Genomic DNA, 23,324 nt, shown 5'->3' on the forward strand with positions numbered 1-23,324 from the left:
TAAGAGCTGCCTCGTATGGGCCAACAGGAGCTGCCTCGTATGAACCAATAAGAGCTGCCTCGTATGGGCCAACAGGAGCTGCCAGTTGGCAGCTCGAGGGAGGAAGCCTCGCTGCGTCTAAGAGTCTCGGACTAAGAGGCTTCGTCTCCTCTATCTCACAACCAGAATAATCCTCTACGGATTCCTTACTACAGTTCAGTTTTGAACTGGCCACGATGGTGAGGATCTGTGTTGAACACGTGAACAGTTGCTGATGTTATTGTCTGAGAGTTGTTGTTGTTGTTAAAGATTCGCTACCTGGAATAAAAAGTTCCAAGTAGCACGGGCTATGTTGAGCCCGTAGATATGTCTGAGAGTGGAGCGGTCACCCTCTTATAGTAGTGGTGGTGGTGGTGGTGATAGTGGTGGATGAGGTGATGATAGTGAGGATAATAGTGTTGGCGGTAGGGGTGATAGTGTTGAATATGTTGTTAACAATGGGAAGGGGTATGGTGATAACTGCAATGATGGTGATAGTGACTGTGGTGGTGGAAATGAGTGAGGGTAAGGGGGTAAGCCATCATCCCCGAAGCCTCCTGGGAGCGGGAGGGTAAGCCATTAGCAAGCCAGTGGACCAAGAGAAGGTAAGCCCTCACCATAAGTGCTCGGGAAGGGCTATAAGCCATCCCCCAAAAGTGCTCGAGAGAGGGAGGGGGAGGGGTAAAAGCCATCGCCAAGCCTGCCGGAAAAAGGGCTTTTCCCTTGAACCCCAAGCGTCAAGCCGCGACGCCCCCATGGGAATGACGGGCGGTCTGACGCTGGAGAAGAATGGAGGCTGTCAGATGCTGCTGGGGGCCATGGCTGCTCCTGACGCCGGGGTATTGTCTGCTGGGGCCTCATCTCAGTAAAACACAGCAGTAATGCCCTACCTGCGAGCTACACTGCTCGCCCGGCCATTGTGTGGCCACTCCGACACCAGACGGCCCGGTCTTTGGTGCCTTGTACGACCAAAACTTTATGCACCTCGCGCTCAGGAGGCGACTCTAGCTATCTGTTGTTATGCTGCCGACCGCCACAGCGACTCCCCCCGCACCCTTCACCGCACCCTTCACCGCACCGCGGGCTACACTCACCTTCAAACTCTGCTCAGGGACCACAGAAGATTACGGGCTCACCATAGCCCGTGCTACATGGACATTTCGTTCTGAGTGGCTAAATCCACTACACTATAGTGTAACATATCTCTAACCTTGTTTCAGGCAGGACTGAACGCAACATTATATATATATATATATATATATATATATATATATATATATATATATATATATATATATATATATATATATATATATATATGTCGTACCTAGTAGCCAGAACGCACTTCTCGGCCTACTATGCAAGGCCCGATTTGCCTAATAAGCCAACTTTTCCTGAAATAATATATTTTCTCTATTTTTTTTCTTATGAAATGATAAAGCTTCCCATTTCATTATGTATGAGGTCAATTTTTTTTATTGGAGTTAAAATTAACGTAGATATATGACTGAACCTAACCAACCCTACCTAACCTATCTTTATAGGTTAGGTTAGGTAGCCGAAAAAGTTAGGTTAGGTTAGGTTAGGTAGGTTAGGTAGTCGAAAAACAATTAATTCATGAAAACTTGGCTTATTAGGCAAATCGGGCCTTGTATAGTAGGCTGAGAAGTGAGTTCTGGCTACTAGGTACGACATATATATATATATATATATATATATATATATATATATATATATATATATATATATATATATATATATATATATATATATATATATATATATGAGCGCGTTCTAGCACTGTGGGTGAAACATATGTCTCAGAAGCTCAACAAGAATATTGAGAGAACGCCTGAGATTTGTACCTTACCTAACTACACCTATGATTAGACCCAAAGCGAACATGTTCACGACGTACAAGATACTGAGACATTGATACTGTGGACAGGGATAGGCTATGATAGAGTGGACAAAGGCAGCCTGTGGCAGAGTAGATATCTTGGTGCAAGGAAGCAGATAACTCACCACAACCATATATCACAAAATAAATAAATATGAATTCATTTCAAGGAAGGTTTTCTCTATACTCTTCCTGCAATTAGTTTAATAATGAATAAATAATAAGAATAAATAATAATAATACACAGAGAGTAATCACACTAACGTGACTACATCAATGAGAAAATCCGTAGGGGCACTGATGAGGGTTCGAATCTACGCGGTGGTGGGTGTTCCCCACGCACACGCTACTAGCGACTAGACCCCGACATGGTATAAGGATTACAACCTGAAGTTTTACTGAACCCACCAGGGTTTCTTGAGGCTTCTACTTGCAACCTTTATACCATAATGTTACAGGTCTCCTACTCTGGGCCCTCATTCTTATGAGGTCCGTCAAGCACATTCGGGATCAAATCCTCGTGTGGACTCAGCAGAAGCCAGCCATGAGAAGCCCCAGGCCGGGATTCATGAAGTATTTCTAAAGGGAAACCACTTGCGAAACCTGTACATCTTTCCGCCAATCCTGGAAGGCTTAGTTTGTATGTGTTAAACAGTTGTTGATGCGATCCGGAACTCTGCCCAGGTTGTTAGCCCATAACATTAATTGCCTCGTTTTCGAGGACGACCTTATATTGTTACTGATTTTTCTCCGAGAGAGAGAGAGAGAGAGAGAGAGAGAGAGAGAGAGAGAGAGAGAGAGAGAGAGAGAGAGAGAGAGAGAGAGAGAGAGAGAGAGAGAGAGAGAGGGGGGGGGGGAGGGTTTGAGAGAGAGACTTCAGCCAATGGGGTGCCAGGAACAGGCAACCTGGACCTGACAGTAGGAAAGGTCTAGCTTCCTCATTGAACCAAACCTGCGGTTGAGAACGGCTCCCTAAATTTCGTATTGAGCTCTCTCTCTCTCTCTCTCTCTCTCTCTCTCTCTCTCTCTCTCTCTCTCTCTCTCTCTCTCTCTCTCTCTCTCTCTCTCCCCTCCTCCACGTCGCCCACTTGTCTTAACATACTCTGAATTATCACTTGTTGCTTGTCAGAGAATATATGATATTAAAATATTAGGATATTAAATCCATAGGAGCGATAAGCGGGAGTAATGTTGGTAATATTGAAATTGTTTATTTGTTTATTCTCTAAGGATATATTTCCAGCTTTAATATTTCATTTTTACAAGGAGGAAATTCGTGCGGAAATTCCCTTGTTCATTTCCTATAGTCAACAAGCTTGTATATTTGTTCAACACCCAGCTATTTCCTGAGCCTACTGGGCTCTATCATGCTTGTATATTTGTTCAACACCCAGCTATTTCCTGAGCCTACTGGGCTCTATCATATCTACACTTGAAACTGTGTATGGAGTCAGCTTCCACCACATCATTTCCTAGTGCATTCCATTTACTAACTACTCTGACACTGAAAAAGTTCTTTCTAATGTCTCTGTGGCTCATTTGGGTACTCAGCTTCCACCTGTGTCCCCTTGTTCGCGTAACACCCGTGATAAATAATCCATCCTTGTCCACCCTGTCAATTCCCCTGAGAATTTTGTATGTGGTGATCATGTCTCCCATAGCTCTTCTGTCTTCCAGCGACGTGAGGTGCAGTTCATGTAGTCTCTCCTCATAACTCATGCCTCTTAGCTCTGGAACTAGCCTAGTGGCATACCTTGTGCTTGACTAGATACGGGCTCCATGCTGGGGCTGCATACTCCAGGATTGGCCTTACTTATGTGGTATTCAAGGTTCTGAAGGATTTCTTGCACAGGTTTCTGAAAGCAGTTCTGATGTTAGTCAGCCTCGCGTAGGCCGCTGATGTTATTCTTTTGATGTGGGCTTCAGGAGACAGGTTTGGCGTGATATCAACTCCTAGATCTTTCTCTCTCTGTCCGTTTCGTGAAGGACTTCGTCTCCCATTCGGTATCCAGTGACTGGTCTCCTAGTCCCTCCTCCTAGTTTCATTACCTAACATTTACTTGGGTTGAACTTTAGTAGCCATTTGTCGGACCATTTCTTCAGTTTGTCTAGGTCATCTTGTAGCCTCATACTATCCTCCTCTGTCTTGATCCTCATAATTTTTGCATCATCAGCAAACATCGAGAGGAACGAGTCAATTCCTTCTGGGAGATCATTTACGTATATCAGAAACAGTATAGGTCCAAGGACTGATCCCTGTGGGACTCCACTGGTGACTCCCCGCAACTCAGAGACCTCACCCCTCACAGTAACTCACTGTGTCCTGCTGCTTAGGTACTCTCTTATTCAGAGGAGTACCTTCCCTTTTACTCCTGCCTGCATCTACAGTTTGTGCACTAGCCTCTTATGCGGTACTGTGTCAAAAGCTTTCTGTCAGTCCAGAAAGTATGCAGTCTGCCCAGCCTCTACTCTCTTGCCTGATTTTTGTTGCCTGGTCATAGAACTCAATTAAACCTGTTAGACATGATTTACCATCTCTGAACCCATGCTGAGGTTGTGTTACAAAATTCTTCCGCTCCAGATGTTCCACTAGCTTTTATCGTACAATCTTCTTCATCATCTTGCATGGTATGCAAGTTAGGGACACTGGCCTGTAGATCAGTGCCTCCTGCCTATCACCCTTTTTGTATAGTGACCGTTGGTCATGGTTGGTCGAGTGGTTAAGGTATCATATATGTCTTAAGGTGGTTAAGGCATATATGCAACTGAAAACTTCTGGTCTTCGAGTCATTCAGGTAACTATAGAGTTACCTGAATGACTGGAATGAGGGAGAAAATGACCCTAAATTATACGGAATATAATGATCAGAGGACGAGATTGTCACTATTACGCAAAGCGTAATAGTGGCTTTATAGATTGTACAGGTTCTGTCCCTACTATCGTGCATTACTCTTATGTGATTTGTACACACATTCTGTTGAAATAAACTTTGAATTAAATTGATTATAGAGGTTGGGCCTAGATTCGCAAAGAACGTTTTCTCTGGCAAAGATACATAGAAAATGAATAATGTTTTATGATAAACTAAAGCCAGAATCTCATTGCTCTCTCCCAAGATAACCTGGTTATAACCTGGATAACCTGGTTATCTCAAGATAACCTCCCCCCTCCTCCGTGTTTGTTTCAGAACAAGTCCCATCTAATCAGTCCATAACTGACTTATATTCCAACAATGAGAGTTTCAGGGACGTGCTCAGCAGTCACACAAAAAGATAGGCTACAACGGGGCACTAAAATAATAATTATCCTACACAAATCTTATAAACTTGACTAGGTTGTTTCAGGCAGCAGAACAAAAAAAAGAGCCAAATTCAGCAGCATTAATTATCAAAAGAAGGCGCCAAGCTAGGAGGCTATCATGAGGTTATCTTGAGATGATTTCGGGGCTTTTAGTGTCCCCGCGGCCCGGTCCTCGACCAGGCCTCCACCCCCAGGAAGCAGCCCGTGACAGCTGACTAACTCCCAGGTACCTATTTACTGCTAGGTAACAGGGGCATTCAGGGTGAAAGAAACTTTGCCCATTTGTTTCTGCCTCGTGCGGGAATCGAACCCGCGCCACAGAATTACGAGTCCTGCGCGCTATCCACCAGGCTACAAGGCCCTAAAGCTCATGTACAGCTTTCCTCTGTGATCTTGCATGTTGTTGTGTGCTGTGGCTGGACCCATATACATACAAACGCCTGTAGTTCCAGGGCGAAAAAAAATGGTTCTCCTAATATCAAACATTATGTTGCTTTATTTAAACGCCTTGATAAAGAAAAACGCTAGTTTAATTCCAATCAGTAAATTATAAACCTAATAGGCTGTAATTGTAGCTATTTACAACTGGGAAATATCTGGGAAAACTGGAAAATTTCTGGGGAAAACCTATGAAATAACCACTGAGGCCCACCTCAGGTCTTTCCTCACTGACTGTAGGTTAATGGCTGAATAAGCAGATGCCAAGTGAGGACTCTGGGGGTCCTCTCTAACCTAGAACTCTCTCAACCCCAGAGTGTAACTTATAGTTTCATCTAACATGTAAAGTGTACTATAACTCTGCCTTTCCATTTATGTTTTCAATTTTACGTTTCTTTTTCTTGTTTATCCCACCATTATATATTGTTTATTTCCTCACTTACCACTTATTGTATTGTTTATTTCCTCACTTACCACTTATTGTATTGTTTATTTCCTCACTTACCACTTATTGTATTGTTTATTTCCTCACTTACCACTTATTGTATTGTTCATTTCCTCACTTACCACTTATTGTATTGTTCATTTCCTCACCACTTATTGTATTGTTTATTTCCTCACTTACCACTTATTGTATTGTTCATTTCCTCACCACTTATTGTATTGTTTATTTCCTCACTTACCACTTATTGTATTGTTCATTTCCTCACCACTTATTGTATTGTTTATTTCCTCACTTACCACTTATTGTATTGTTCATTTCCTCACCACTTATTGTATTGTTTATTTCCTCACTTACCACTTATTGTATTGTTATTTGCTATTACTTTTATTCCATTTGCATAATTTATTTTTTTAATATTGCTTATTATTAATCTAAATTTTACTGTACTTTGTACAAATTATAGTAAGTACATTTATAGCAGATTCAGTATTTGACTGTTCTGTAATCCCTTACTTTATTTTATTTGGATTCCGTTGTATCCATTACACACAGAAATCACAATAGCGTGATGCATCAAATTAAGACATCCACAAGGGCAGTGACGAGGATTCGAACCTACGTCCGAGAGCATCCGAGACGCTGCCTTAATCGACTGAGCTACGACATGGTCAAAAAGAGTTGAAACCAGAAGTTCTACTGAACTTACTTGGATCCTGCAGCCTCTCTGAGACACAAACCAGGGTTTTACACAACTCCCCCCATGCACTCGAGCTATGTCAATAGGCCGTTCTACCTCTTCGCCCTTACTTCATTACACTCAAATCTCTAAATATGTTAGATATTAAGTCACTGCACATCCTCTCATGTGTACTCTATATATTTAAATCTCTGAATTGTAATGTCAATCCTGACCTTAAAAGCTTCTTAGAAGGTTGTAACAGAACCCATGGGCACCACACCAGAAACAAATACCTATTTGATATTCGAAGAGTACGACTTAATCAAACTAGAAATGCTCTACAAATCAAGGGACCCAGAATGTGGAATGACCTTCCCAATCATGTCAAAGGCTGTACCTCTCTCAACCAGTTTAAGATGAAAACTAAGTACTACCTAATTAACTCTATGTAACCTACCTTACCCTTAAATATCAACCCATGTCTTACTTACTACCATGCTCCCCCTTTTTTTATCTTTTATTTTTTTCTTTCAACGCAATTTATACTTTAAGCTCAATTACTATTAAGTTTTAGTCTAAGTGTTTTTCCCCCCCTCACCTTGCCCGAAATGCTATGCGTATTAGTGGCTTTAGGTATTGTATGTACTAGCTCTATCTTTAAATCCAACATTATGTTTGTAACTAATCCTCTATGTATGTACTTTTACCTGAATAAACATTTAATTTGACATAAACTCACTCAACACATTCTCTTGTTCCACTTACATGTACAAAACCTTACTCCTAGATGCAAATCCTGATCTGAAATTCTTCCTGGGACAGATGTAATAGAACCCATAATCCCCACACCAGAAATAAATTTCTCTTTGATATGCCTGGAGTAAAACTAAATCTGTGTAAACACTCTATGTAAATAAAGAAACCTAGTCTATGGAATTCACTCCCTAACGAATGATTAAAAAATTAAAATAGTAATTAAAAACCTGTCTAACCTACGCCTTATTCAAAATATGTGTCTAAGCCATATAGCAATCGCAATCATCTTATCGATCAGCGATTGCATCGTTGATATCGCTGTTATCATCTTATATCATGGTTGCTATCATGAACGCAAATTTTACTGCAATTTATCTAGAAATAATCTTCAAATTATGCTATATTGTACTTGTCAATAATCCTCAAATTTCACTAAGATGTACTTACTAATTTTCTTCAAATTTTCTTACAATATGCCTGTTAACTTTTTTCAATTTTGTTACAAATTACCTACTTAAAATTTAATAAATAATCTGTTAGATTAAGGAGCTGCCCGAAACGCTATGCGTGTTAGTGGCTTTACAAGAATGTATAAACATCAATGCTATGTACTCTCATAAACCCATTTTACCTTCTTGTACATAAATAAATTAATAAATTTACAACTCTTACGTATTCCTATTTCGTTTCCAAAAAGGTCATCACTATTGACATTATCTTGTCTCCAAATGTCCCAGAAAGCTTCTGGGTCTTTCCAAATATTCCAGTACGTCGTCCCTGCAGCCTATCCCAATATTCCAGTACGTCGTCCCTGCAGCCTATCCCAATATTCCAGTACGTCGTCCCTGCAGCCTATCCCAATATTCCAGTACGTCGTCCCTGCAGCCTATCCCAATATTCATGTACGTCGTCCCTGCAGCCTATCCCAATATTCCAGTACGTCGTCCCTGCAGCCTATCCCAATATTCCAGTACGTGCCTATTGTCTATCCAAATAACACTCCATCGATCCCTGAAGACCGATCGATGCTGGCATCTACAACCAACTAATGTCATTATAAGTGTTATTACGTACGAAGCGCTGTGGATGATGTTCAGTCCTTCCAGTCAGTTGAAGCACCAGTTACTTTGGCCACTAACTGGATTCTGGAAAGGTTCAGTTAGGTCCAGGTCCAGAAAAGATCCAGGAAAGGTCCAGAAAGGTCCATTTAATCCAGCCATGCACAAATTTTTCTCTTCGCTGCTAGAAATTCGCAGATGTTTACAAAAGCTTACATGATAATCGTTTTCTGTGAATTAGTATTTAGGATAGAAAATTATTTTCTAGGAGACTTTAGCGTTTTCTGTAATCAGACGTTCTTTTAGACCTCGATAGATTAGCTGGGCTTCTTGGGTCCGTACGTTTCTAGTTTGGCAAAACAATTGTATTTTTGGGGGCAAATCGAGAGAACGGGATGCAGATTTGCATCAGATATAAGCAAGATTGATTGTATTTTGTAATAAGATTAATAGATTGAGACATTTAAATTGCCCGCTGGCGGGAACATTTCCCTCCTCCAGGATACCGGGCGGTGATTGGCTGCGTCACCGTCCTTTCCCAGGAGCAGCGCGCCAACACCCGCAGACAACGGCACGCCATTGGCGCCATAATTAACCCCCTAGTGAGGTAGCACCTCTATAATAATATCAGGTTTTATATATTTTCCTGTAATCTGTATGATTTCGGGCAGACAAGGTGGTGCTCTATAGGGTTCTGACACTACTTCCGTCCTCACCATCTGCACATATCATGTGACTTGTCTTAGCCAATGAGAAACGACCTGATGCGTCACGTGACCGCGTTGTCGCACCTAATTGGACTAAGGACGAGTTCTCTGTCGTGCTAATCCTCGGTGCTCTGTTCTCAATACTCAGTCATTATCTTGAGCAACTCGAACGAGGCACCGAACCAATAGTTAGATACTAAATTATCTAACTGAAGAAGAATCTTGCTATTTTGGGTTAAAGAGGTAAAAGCTTGGAAAGCCATTAGAGATTGTAACTTGAGATTCTGTTTTTTTCTTCTGATGGTAAACTTAATTCTCAAATGGACGGGGTAGCAGTGGGTTCAGTTCTTAACCTTTCGTGTGCTTGTGGATTCTCTCTTGTCCCTTGCGGATTAAGCCTTTTTTTATCGTCGTTTAGTGAATGATTCTTTTCTTATCTGTAATGATCGCTGGCATGTAGATATGTTCGTTTCGTATTTGAATTCTAAACATTTAACTTTAACTTTCATTTGTGAAGTTGAGAAAAAATAAATAATAGCCTTTCTTATTTCATTACTTTCTAATGCTGGTCAATTTTCTCCTTCAGTCCACCGCAGAGCCACGTTCATATAGTTCATATAGTTCATATAGTTCATATAGCCTCCAGGCTTACATTATTGAAGTTTTTCTCCCAGCTATACGAACTGAATACAATTAAAACTTTGCTAAATAGAGCTTCTAATCCCTTTTGGAAATTGCTTTTCCAAGAAATTTTGAAGAACTTTGAAGAAGTTCTTAAATACTAAGTTTCTACCTATCTTGAAGTTCCTTCAATCCCTAAATATATTATATATATATATATATATATAAATATATATATATATATATATATATATATATATATATATATATATATATATATATATATATATATATATATATATATACCCTCGAAAAACACAACAATGGGAAACATTGATGAATGTCACAGACGGGTTCGATCATTGTTGCAAGTCAAACACTTCTTCGAATTCCTCTGAAGTTGGACTAGTGCCCAAGACGCAACAGGCATTTCCCCTCTGAATCGCAACACTGAGGCGCTGGAACAAGGCGTATATATATATATATATATATATATATATATATATATATATATATATATATATATATATATATATATATATATATACATTTTATGTAAAATTCCCACATTTGGTTATTGATGCTGATAGCTATTATATTAGAAAGAAACCGTAATATTCTAAGACATTTCTGTTCACAAATTAATCTTCAAATGATTTACCAATAGCTACACTAACCTATGTCTATATATGCACAATATGCTATTATATTATAACATAAATTTATATGAGAAAATTCCTGTTTTGGATGAACAGCATGTTAAAATTAAAAAAGTTCATGACACTAAAAAAGTACTTTCTAATATCTCTGTGGCTCATTTGGGCACTCAGTTTCCACCTGTGTCCCCTTGTGCGTGTTCCCCTTGTGTTAAATAGACTGTCTTTATCTACCCTATCAATCCCCTTCAGAATCTTGAATGTGGTGATCATGTCCCCCCTAACTCTTCTGTCTTCCAGCGAAGTGAGGTTTAATTCCCGTAGTCTCTCCTCGTAGCTCATACCTCTCAGCTCGGGTACTAGTCTGGTGGCAAACCTTTGAACCTTTTCCAGTTTAGTCTTATCCTTGACTAGATATGGACTCCATGCTGGGGCTGCATACTCCAGGATTGGCCTGACATATGTGGTATACAAAGTTCTGAATGATTCTTTACACAAGTTTCTGAATGCCGTTCGTATGTTGGCCAGCCTGGCATATGCCGCTGATGTTATCCGCTTGATATGTGCTGCAGGAGACAGGTCTGGCGTGATATCAACTCCTAGATCTTTCTCTCTGTCCGTTTCATTAAGTACTTCATCTCCTATTCTGTATCCTGTGTCTGGCCTCCTGTTTCCACTGCCTAGTTTCATTACTTTGCATTTACTCGGGTTGAACTTCAACAGCCATTTGTTGGACCATTCACTCAGTCTATCTAGGTCATCTTGTAGCCTCCTACTATCATCCTCTGTTGCAATCCTCCTCATAATTTTTGCATCGTCGGCAAACATTGAGAGGAACGAATCTATACCTTCTGGGAGATCATTTACATATACCAGAAACAGTATAGGTCCAAGGACTGACCCCTGCGGGACTCCACTTGTAACGTCTCGCCAACCTGAGACCTCACCCCTCACACAGACTCACACAGTGTGTGTGTGTGTGTGTGTGTGTGTGTGTGTGTGTGTGTGTGTGTGCGTGCGTTTGAGCGCGCGCGAGCGTCCGCACGCCACAGGTGCTTCTCTTCAGATAGAATCTCAGCAACACAATTATAAATATGGGCCACCTGCCAGACTAAGGCAGCGGCTCTGAGGTACTAATATTTGCTCTCCTCAGACAGTCCAAAGTGATGTGCGTAGGTGATAATTATCTGTTAAACCTCGTTAACTAAATGGAAGTATATTAAACATACTTGCATCTTTAGACGCGTGATTAACGAGTATATTCACTGATTGGGAGAATTGGGTCAGATATGCGTGCCGGAATGTGATTTTTTTTTTTACACACATTAATATGAGGTATAACAAGCCGGATTTTAATGAAATATTATATTTGTCATCTTTTTTTTTCAGTAATTGCTGTTGGGTCCGTGCCAAACATGTTCGGGTTGGGATTGATCCTTAAGAAAACAGTACCACGTGACACTGTTCCAAAGTCTCTCTACGAAATGTTTCGTAATGCCATAATTCTTGCACTGTCTATAGTGATGATGGCGCCACACTACCACAGAGACAGAGAAGTGGTGGCGCCACACTACCACAGAGACAGAGTAGTGGTGGAGCCACACTACCACAGAGACAGAGTAATGATGGAGCCACACTACCACAGAGACAGAGTAGTGGTGGAGCCACACTACCACAGAGACAGTAGTGATGGCGCCACACTACCACAGAGACAGAGTAGTGATGGAGCCACACTACCACAGAGACAGAGTAGTGGTGGAGCCACACTACCACAGAGACAGTAGTGATGGCGCCACACTACCACAGAGACAGAGTAGTGATGGAGCCACACTACCACAGAGACAGAGTAGTGGTGGAGCCACACTACCACAGAGACAGTAGTGATGGCGCCACACTACCACAGAGACAGTAGTGGTGGCGCCACACTACCACAGAGACAGTAGTGGTGGCGCCACACTACCACAGAGACAGAGTAGTGGTGGAGCCGCACTACCACAGAGACAGTGTAGTGGTGGCGCCACACTACCACAGAGACAGTGTAGTGGTGGCGCCACACTACCACAGAGACAGAGTAGTGGTGGCGCAACACTACCACAGAGACAGTGTAGGGGTGGCGCCACACTACCACAGAGATAGAGTAGTGGTGGAGCCGCACTACCACAGAGACAGAGTAGTGATGGCGCCACACTACCACAGAGACAGAGAAGTGGTGGCGCCACACTACCACAGAGACAGAGTAGTGGTGGAGCCACACTACCACAGAGACAGAGTAGTGGTGGCGCAACACTACCACAGAGACAGAGTAGTGGTGGCGCCACACTACCACAGAGACAGAGTAGTGGTGGAGCCACACTACCACAGAGACAGAGTAGTGATGGCGCCACACTACCACAGAGACAGAGTAGTGGTGGCGCCACACTACCACAGAGACAGTAGTGGTGGCGCCACACTACCACAGAGACAGTGTAGTGGTGGCGCCACACTACCACAGAGACAGTGTTGTGGTGGCGCCACACTACCACAGAGACAGAGTAGTGGTGGCGCCACACTACCACAGAGACAGAGTAGTGGTGGCGCCACACTACCACAGAGACAGTGTAGTGGTGGCGCCACACTACCACAGAGACAGTGTAGTGGTGGCGCCACACTACCACAGAGACAGTGTAGTGGTGGCGCCACACTACCACAGAGACAGAGTAGTGGTGGCGCCACACTACCACAGAGACAGAGTAGTGGTGGCGCCACACTACCACAGAGACAGTGTAGTGGTGGCGCCACACTACCACAGAGACAGTGTAGTGGTGGCGCCACACTACCACAGAGACAGAGTAGTGGTGGCGCCACACTACCACAGAGACAGAGTAGTGGTGGAGCCACACTACCACAGAGACAGAGTAGTGGTGGAGCCACACTACCACAGAGACAGAGTAGTGATGGCGCCACACTACCACAGAGACAGAGTAGTGGTGGCGCCACACTACCACAGAGACAGAGTAGTGATGGCGCCACACTACCACAGAGACAGAGTAGTGATGGAGCCACACTACCACAGAGACAGAGTAGTGATGGCGCCACACTACCACAGAGACAGAGAAGTGATGGCGCCACACTACCACAGAGACAGAGTAGTGGTGGAGCCACACTACCACAGAGACAGAGTAGTGATGGCGCCACACTACCACAGAGACAGAGTAGTGGTGGCGCCACACTACCACAGAGACAGAGTAGTGATGGAGCCACACTACCACAGAGACAGAGTAGTGATGGCGCCACACTACCACAGAGACAGAGAAGTGATGGCGCCACACTACCACAGAGACAGAGTAGTGGTGGAGCCACACTACCACAGAGACAGAGTAGTGATGGCGCCACACTACCACAGAGACAGAGTAGTGGTGGCGCCACACTACCACAGAGACAGAGTAGTGATGGAGACACACTACAAAATCCGTCGTACTCAATTCTACAATGCTACACATACCTTCATTTTCCTCGAATCCCTTTGATGAGCATAATGATGAGCATAATGATGAGCATGATGATGAGGATGATGATGAGGATGATGATGATGAGGATGATGATATTGAAGCTCTCCCCAACACGAGACAACACACCCTTGTTATAGTAATGTGAAGGAGACACTATAGCAAATAACAGTCACTCGTCGTAGTAAAATATAAAAAGTGCTCAATGGTGCTTCCGTTCCTTAAAAGCGGTCGTAATAGGCCTTCCAGTCTCCAGTCAGCGGGTCCATTTGCTTTGAAAGTTGAGAGGAAGCGATTTGACTTTTGATTACTTCATAGTGGGTGAGATTTTCTGTTCCCTGTTCACTCATGAGTTCCGACGCTGACCGCTATGGGCTCGTTCTGGCTTGCTGAGGCTCGTTCCTATTGGGTTACCCTTCGGCGTTCTCGTACCACGGGAGGGCTTCGGCGTTCTTGTGGTACGGGAGCTCTTCTGGGTTCTCGTGGTACGTGGTCCAAGCTACGGTGAGGAGGAAACTGCTCCATTACACACAGAAATCACAATAGCGTGATGAATCAAAGGAATAAATTCCAATTCTTCTACCATGTCGTAGCGCAATCGATTAAGGTAGCGACTGGGATGCTCACGGACGTAGGTTCGATCCCTCGTCACGGCCCTTGTGGATTTGTTCAGGAAATAGATCTTCTGCAAATCGTGACATGCTCCAAGTTTCTGTACTGCATATATTTTTCTGTTTTGTTTGTTAACGATGAAACAAAGGATTCGTTTAGTGGGAGAGTGACATTGGCCTCGTTAAGCGCTCTTATAACGAAGCAGTATTATATGTTTGGTTAATAAATACTTAATTTCTCGAGTTTTGTGAAGCGATATAGAAATGTTGTAGAAGTTGTAAATCCTCGCCACGGCTATTATATAATATCTTCAAAGAATCGTTATCTTGAGGTTATCTTGAGATGATTTCGGGGCTTTAGTGTCCCCGCGGCCCGGTCCTCGACCAGGCCTCCACCCCCAGGAAGCAGCCCGTGACAGCTGACTAACTCCCAGGTACCTATTTACTGCTAGGTAACAGGGGCATTCAGGGTGAAAGAAACTTTGCCCATTTGTTTCTGCCTCGTGCGGGAATCGAACCCGCGCCACAGAATTACGAGTCCTGCGCGCTATCCACCAGGCTACGAGGCCCCTACGAGGCCCATCGTAGATATAAAAATTTGCTGAATGCCTCAGTACTTCCGCAGAATCCTTCCTACTCGCGCCATCAAAGGTTTCAAACTTACCAAGTGAGATGTTGCAACTGCCATTGGTATATTATAAATTTAGAAATATGTCCTTTTTTCTAATTCTAACAACCTACTCAACACCCACGTGTTATAATAACATGTTGTTGTTGTTATAGATTCAGCTACTCGGAACACAAAGTTGCAAGTAGCACGGGCTATGGTGAGCCCGTAGTGGACTATTAAATTAGAAAGTTACGGGACGTGATAATGATACAGAACGGAGCTTTATTTTCACACATTTGCGTTGGTTTTTGTAATTTGGTAGCCACGATGTTGTGCCTTACAGCCTACAGTGTTACAGTTAAGGTAAGGTTTAATTATTCTTAATTATTCTTCTTAAGTTTAATATTCTTATTTAATATTCTTAATTATTCTTAATTAAGTTTAATTATTCCGACAAAGCAGTTTAGGCGCTGGAACGATGACTGAGCTGCTAAAGAGTCTGCAGAGTCCGAGGAGTCTGGAGAGTCCGGGCCGGACGTATTTACACCAAATATCTCGAGAAATGTATTCAAAATGTACCTCTTTAATTACAGCCGCTTTAATGTGTCCCAGTTATTGCTGCATCGTTGCTCACTTGAGACAAAATGTTGGGATGATTCACAAGATGCTGGAAATATCATATCGATCGAGTAAACAAGGATAAACTATTCAACACTGGTGGTGGTACGCGAACAAGGGGACACGGGTGGAGATTGAGTACCCAAATGAGCCACAGGGACGTTAGAAAAAACTTTTTCAGTGTCAGAGTAGTTAACAAGTGGAATGCATTAGGCAGTGATGTGGTGGAGGCTGACTCCATACACAGTTTCAAATGTAGATATGATAGAGCCCAGTAGGCTCTGGAATCTGTATATCAGTTGATTGACAGTAGAGAGGCGGGACCAAAGAGCCAGAGCTCAACCCTTGTAAGCACAACTAGGTGAGTACAACAACTCATTTCAAAGTTCCTCTTTCTCCGCAGTCAGCTACCAGGGCATCCATTCATCACGTAAGTCAGCTACCAGGGCATCCATTCATTACGTAAGTCAGCATCCAGGGTATCCATTCATCACGTTAGTCAACTACCAGGGCATCCATTCATCACATGAGTCAACTACCAGGGCATCCATTCATCACGTAAGTCAACTACCAGGACATCCATTCATCACGTAAGTCAGCTACCAGGTCATCCATTCATCACGTAAGTCAACTACCAGGACATCCATTCATCACGTAAGTCAACTACCAGGTCATCCATTCATCACGTGAGTCAAGTAACATGGCTTCATCTTCGAGGGAATTTAAACAAAGAGATGAAATTAGACAAATCTATATTAAAGAATTCAAGATGAAACAGCATCCCCAGATGTCTTACTGACCCCCCCCCCCACGACGAATTTTTAGAGGCCTGGCTGAATAGTTTTAAAACAAAAAATAATAATATTTTCTTACAGCATTATACAACATAATTCACTGATGTTGGGAGAAAAAAAAAACAAAAAATTATGATATTCATATTTTGCCCGTAGTACCATAAAACACATAATATCATTACAGCCTTCATCTCCTTCAGTTCCCCTCCTCCGACCAAAGGCTGACTATCTTGAGACGATTTCGGGGTTTAGTGTCCCCGCGGCCCGGTCCTCGACCAGACCTCCTTTTTGTTACCCCCAGGAAGCAGCCCGTAGCAGCTGTCTAACTCCCAGGTACCTATTTACTGCTAAGTAATAGGGGCATCAGGTTGAAAAAAAAAAAAAAACATTTTGCCCATTTGTCTCCGCCTCCACCGGGAATCGAACCCGGAACCTCAGGGCTACGAATCCGAAACGCTGTCCACCCAGCTGTCAGGCGCCCTGACGCCCGGGTCTAACCGACCATCATCCCACAGATTCAAAACAAACAGCAAACAGGTACTATATATTATTAATATTTCACACCGCTAGGCTTCTCTCACTCATTAACCCCCCTTATACCAATGGGAAACTATTATATTTTTTGTTAAAAGATAGAGCAAGATAGAGACAGATAGAGATGGGGAGTGAACATACAGAGACATAGACAGCCAAACAGACAGGCTATCGGATAAAACGGGTTAATCAGGACAAACAGAGGGAGACAGGAAGGCAGAAAACCCCAGAGACAAACAACTCACAGAGACAGGCAGACAGCAGCACACACATACAAACAGACAGAGACAAAGTCAGACAGAGAAATAGGGAGAGAAGGAAGGAGAATGAGAGAGAGAGAGAGAGAGAGAGAGAGAGAGAGAGAGAGAGAGAGAGAGAGAGAGAGAGAGAGAGAGAGAGAGAGAGAGAGAGAGAGAGAGAGAGAGAGAGGGAGAATGTCCCGAGAACCCTCTCTACTGTACTATAGTACAGTACTGTGCTACTCTCTTCTGTACTACACTGTACCTCTCTATATGATAATAACAAACATGTACATGTGTTTACATTAACATGTTATCACGTGGTTCTCCACCGCCACGTGAAGAGACTAGAACGTGAAGAGAACACAGTGAAGCCAGGAGGAGGAGGATGATGACCCATGAGCCCCCATGATGCATGCCCTTGAACCATTAACATGAGAGGAGCAGAACAAATGTTTCACACTATAACAACATCCCATAAACCCTGAGAGAACCCAAAATGTTCCGTATTAGTTACAATGATGTACTCTTAACAGTCCGGCGAGTGTTGCTAAGACACCTTCTCACATTTTGTATGCTACCTGGCAGGCTCCCTGACTGAGTAAGGAGTGTGAGTGAGACTCATGTTGAGTGAGACATGATTGAGTAGGGAGTGAGTGAGTCTCTCTCATGTTGAGTGAGACATGATAAAGTAAGGAATATTCCAACCACATCATCAAACAGACGATATCATTTAACTGCAACTTTCCAATCATAGACATTGTAACTTATCTGCATGCCATTATATAGGTTTCAACTCCCCTCCCCCCATGTCTCCTCCATCACCGAGAAGGGGAATAACAAAAATCTTGCTCTTCTTCAAGAAGTCACACTTGAAACAACTGCCTCCTCTGTTAAAAATCTATGGTCACTCGAGTCTTATGTGTACACTGATGGCTCAGTCCCACAGTCAACAGGACGTCCGGCAACAGCCTGCAGGTGTTGCCGACACATTTCTAGTGCACAAATATGTGTCAGGCTCAACAACTGAGTCAACGTCAGTTTTTTAAGATTACAAATAGCTGTCAGTACCTTTCAAACACAGGAGGCGGAGAAGGTGTTGTTGTATTTTTATTCTGATTCAACTACGGTATGATTTGCATAAGAATGTTGACCAAACCACACACTAGAAAGTGAAGGGGACGACGACGTTTCAGTCCGTCTTGGATCATTCTCAAGTCCATTGTGTAATAGTCCACAATCGGCTTGAGAATGGTCCAGGACGGATCGAAACGTCGTCGTCCCTGCACTTTCTAGTGTGTAGTTTGGTCAACATTTTTCAGCCACGTTATTGTGACTCTTCGCTTGCAAAATAATCATTCTGAATAACCTCAGAATGAGGTTATTCAGTTAGGATCATGTTCTGTTGTTATCAGCTGGACAGTCTGTTATCTTCATTAGCCACATCGTACAAAACACACAAGCTATCCTCCTGTTGAGACAGGACTTACACTAACGATGTGTAACATCGTACATATTGTGATGTAATGGATAATTTTAAAATTGAATTTTATGTACTATTGAATATTTGGAAAACTGGAAAAGTTTTATATTTATGTCGCTAATAAAACCTAACCCAACCTCCCTAAGCCTTATACACGCTATATGAGGACTAATATAGTACATATATGTACTGTACTAGGCCTAGTATTTAGCTTGATATTTCCGGACTCTGTAATGCGAATAGTAACTCAATTCTTCTATTTACTTGTCAATTACATCAATATATGTACGATGGTCTACATAATAACAAAGTGTATTCTCTAAACATAGTACTCTCTCTCTCAGGTGTAAACCGGATCACTCTGCTACTTGACATTATTGTACTCAAGGGTCCAGTAATTAGACCCTTGAGATCTGCCAATGGCAGGCATTTAGACCTTAAATGACTATATTATCATTTATCGAGTTTCTTAGATGATTGGTAGGGATTGATTGTTCCTTAGATGATTGGCCGTTCCCAATTGACAGGGATTTTGATGTCTCACAGCCTCGTCTAGACGGAAAAATTTGAACCTATCTACCTAGCTATGCTAATAGAGAACGATAAAATATTGCCAGGAATGAGATTTCTCCCCCCCCTTATGAAGTAACCTAAGCTAGCTCTCTATCTCTCTATCTCTCTCTCTCTCTCTCTCTCTCTCTCTCTCTCTCTCTCTCTCTCTCTCTCTCTCTCTCTCTCTCTCTCTCTCTTTCTCTCTCTCTCTCTCTATCTCTGTCTCTCTCTCTCACTCTCTCTCTCTCTCTCTCTCTCTCTCTCTCTCTCTCTCTCTATCTCTGTCTCTCTCTCTCTCTCTCTCTCTCTCTCTCTCTCTCTCTCTCTCTCTCTCTCTCTCTATCTCTGTCTCTCTCTCTCACTCTCTCTCTCTCTCTCTCTCTCTCTCTCTCTCTCTCTCTCTCTCTGTCTCTCTCTCTCACTCTCTCTCTCTCTCTCTCTCTCTCTATCTCTGTCTCTCTCTCTCTCTCTCTCTCTCTCTCTCTCTCTCTATCTCTGTCTCTCTCTCTCTCTCTCTCTCTCTCTCTCTCTCTCTCTCTCTCTCTCTCTATCTCTGTCTCTCTCTCTCACTCTCTCTCTCTCTCTCTCTCTCTCTCTCTCTCTCTCTCTCTCTCTCTCTCTCTCTCTATCTCTGTCTCTCTCTCTCTCTCTCTCTCTCTCTCTCTCTCTCTCTCTCTCTCTCTCTCTATCTCTCTATCTCTCTATCTCTCTCTCTCTCTCTCTCTCTCTATCTCTCTATCTCTCTCTCTCACTCTCTCTCTCTCTCTCTACACTATTTCCGAAAAAAATGGGAACTATCCATATTAGTTTGAGACCAAAATATTATTTAAGAGTATTTTTGCTAATTATAAGTGACTGAGCCTTCGGGGTGAATTATGAGTAGAATTGTTTATCAGTCAAAACCACGCCACACACACACACACACACACACACACACACACACACACACACACACACACACACAAACACACACACACAGTAACTACACTATCCCGGAACGGGCAAAGGGGCTAAACAGTCAGAATCAATGGTACTAAATTGTCCCTATACCAGCAACAGGAAAGGAGGAGAAAAACCACACAGTAAAACCCCCCCCACCCACCCACTCACCGTACAACTATATCCCCTCCCACCCCCAACCTACACAAGACAACAACCACAACCATGCAGCGAACCACAAACACACACACTTTAAACCACACGTCTCACAATCTGACGATCCTGACTAAATAAGAGAAGCACGGGAGGGGACGGGTATGATGTTCGGATACACCACTAACATATCTATTTCGGGCGAACACCCCCACGCCCCTCCCTCTCTCTCTCTCTCTCTCCCTCTCTCACTCTCTCTCTCTCTCACCCTCACGTCAGCTGGTGGCGGCGAGAGACAAGGAGGAGGTAAACACGCTCTCGATGTAACGCGCCCGGCTATTGGTTGATGCCTCACCACACACCCACCGGGTATTCATCTCGCGGTATTCACCTCGCGGTGTTCATCTCGCGGTATTCATCTCGCGGTATTCACCTCGCGGTATTCACCTCGCGGTATTCATCTCGCGGTATTCATCTCGCGGTATTCATCTCGCGGTGTTCATCTCGCGGTATTCATCTCGCGGTATTCACCTCGCGGTATTCACCTCGCGGTATTCATCTCGCGGTATTCATCTCGCGGTATTCATCTCACGGTATTCATCACGCGGTATTCACCTCGCGGTGTTCATCTCGTGGTGTTCATCTCGTGGTGTTCATCTCGCGGTATTCACCTCGCGGTATTCATCTCGCGGTATTCATCTCGCGGTATTCATCTCGCGGTATTCACCTCGCGGTATTCATCTCGCGGTATTCATCTCTTATTATTAATATTACAGTAATAATATTACATACTTAATCTTACATACTTCATCTTACATAATTTTTCTTACATAATTAATCTTACATAATTAATCTTACATAATTAATCTTACATACCTAATCTCACATAATTAATCTTGCATACTTAATCGTACATAATTAATCTTACTTAATCTAATGTACTTAATCTTACATACTTAATCTTACATAATTTTTCTTACATACTTAATCTTACATAATTAATCTTACATAATTAATCTTACATACTTACTCAAACATCATTAATCTTTCATAATTAATCTTACATAATTAATCCTACATACTTAATCTTACATAATTAATCTTACATGCTTAATCTTGCAAACATAGTCTTACATAATTAATCTTACTAATCTTACATAATTAATCTTACTAATCTTACATAATTAATCTTCTGGTTTTAAGATTAATATTAAGACCATGATATTAACATTAGAGGATTAACCCTACATAATTAGCTTTGTAATATTAATCTTTCAATATTATTCTTACGGTGTTAATCTTAGAGGTATTACTCTTAAAGAAATAATCTTACTTTATTAATCACCCGTCACGTACCTAACGGCTTTAATCTTACAGTATTAATCATTTGGAATTAATGTCAAACTATTAATCTTTCAATTTAATCATACGGTGTTGGAGTACTCACCTAATGGTATTATTCTTACGGGATTAATCTTATTAAATTAATTTTACAGTATTAATATTATAGTATTAATCCTACTGTATTAATGTTGAGGAATTATTAATCTTACGGAATTATTGTATACTTAATTGCGCAGGTGTGTCAGTGTGGGGTGAGCAGGTGTGTCAGTGTGAGGTGGGCTCGTGTGAGGTGGGTCATTGTGAGGTGGGTCAGTGTGAGGTGGGTCAGTGTGAGGTGGGTCAGTGTGAGGTGGGTCAGTGTGAGGTGGGTCAGTGTGAGGTGGGTCAGTGTGAGGTGGGTCAGTGTGAGGTGGGTCAGTGTGAAGTGGGTCAGTGTGAGGTGGGTCAGTGTGAGGTGGGTCAGTGTGAGGTGGGTCAGTGTGAGGTGGGTCATTGTGAGGTGGGTCAGTGTGAGGTGGGTCAGTGTGAGGTGGGTCAGTGTGAGGTGGGTCAGTGTGAGGTGGGTCAGTGTGAGGTGGGCTCGTGTGAGGTGGGCTCGTGTGAGGTGGGCTCGTGTGAGGTGGGTCAGTGTGAGGTGGGTCAGTGTGAGGTGGGTCAGTGTGAGGTGGGTCAGTGTGAGGTGGGCTAGTGTGAGGTAGGTCAGTGTGAGGTGGGCTAGTGTGAGGTGGGTCAGTGTGAGGTGGGTCAGTGTGAGGTGGGTCAGTGTGAGGTGGGTCAGTGTAAGGTGGGCTAGTGTGAGGTAGGTCAGTGTGAGGTGGGTCAGTGTGAGGTGAGTCAGTGTGAGGTGGGTCAGTGTGAGGTGGGTCAGTGTGATGTGGGTCAGTGTGAGGTGGGTCAGTGTGAGGTGGGTCAGTGTGAGGTGGGTCAGTGTGAGGTGGGTCAGTGTGAGGTGGGTCAGTGTGAGGTGGGTCAGTGTGAGGTGGGTCAGTGTGAGGTGGGTCAGTGTGAGGTGGGTCAGTGTGAGGTGGGTCAGTGTGAGGTGGGTCAGTGTGAGGTGGGTCAGTGTGAGGTGGGTCAGTGTGAGGTGGGTCAGTGTGAGGTGGGTCAGTGTGAGGTGGGTCAGTGTGAGGTGGGTCAGTGTGAGGTGGACGCTGGTAATCGTTGGCAACTGCGCGCCATTGCGCTACCCTCTACATATAAATTTCCCTTTAAATAAATTCTACAAATTTCCCTTTATAAAGGTCCATTAAGTGTTAATAAATTTATATTATTTAACATGTATACGAACGATATGTATCGCTGTAATCGTCCGTGTTATGTAAATGTTCTTGGAAGACAGGTTAACAGTTTTTTTTTATGGCGTTGATGCAAGAGTATTCACGC

General features: G+C 43.0%; 1 protein-coding gene across 1 annotated transcript; it reads left to right on the forward strand.

Annotated features, from left to right (window-relative positions):
- The first annotated feature begins 14,047 nt into the window (after positions 1-14,047).
- LOC138353592 (involucrin-like) lies at positions 14,048-23,157 on the forward strand. Its single transcript, XM_069306786.1, has 5 exons — positions 14,048-14,203; positions 15,290-15,342; positions 15,459-15,502; positions 22,178-22,605; positions 22,765-23,157. The coding sequence occupies exons 1-5, from the start codon at positions 14,048-14,050 to the stop codon at positions 23,155-23,157; spliced, it is 1,074 nt and encodes a 357-aa protein (XP_069162887.1).
- The last annotated feature ends 167 nt before the right edge of the window (positions 23,158-23,324 follow it).

This window comes from Procambarus clarkii, chromosome 58 (genome assembly GCF_040958095.1).
Source record: "Procambarus clarkii isolate CNS0578487 chromosome 58, FALCON_Pclarkii_2.0, whole genome shotgun sequence".
Taxonomy (NCBI): domain Eukaryota; kingdom Metazoa; phylum Arthropoda; class Malacostraca; order Decapoda; family Cambaridae; genus Procambarus; species Procambarus clarkii.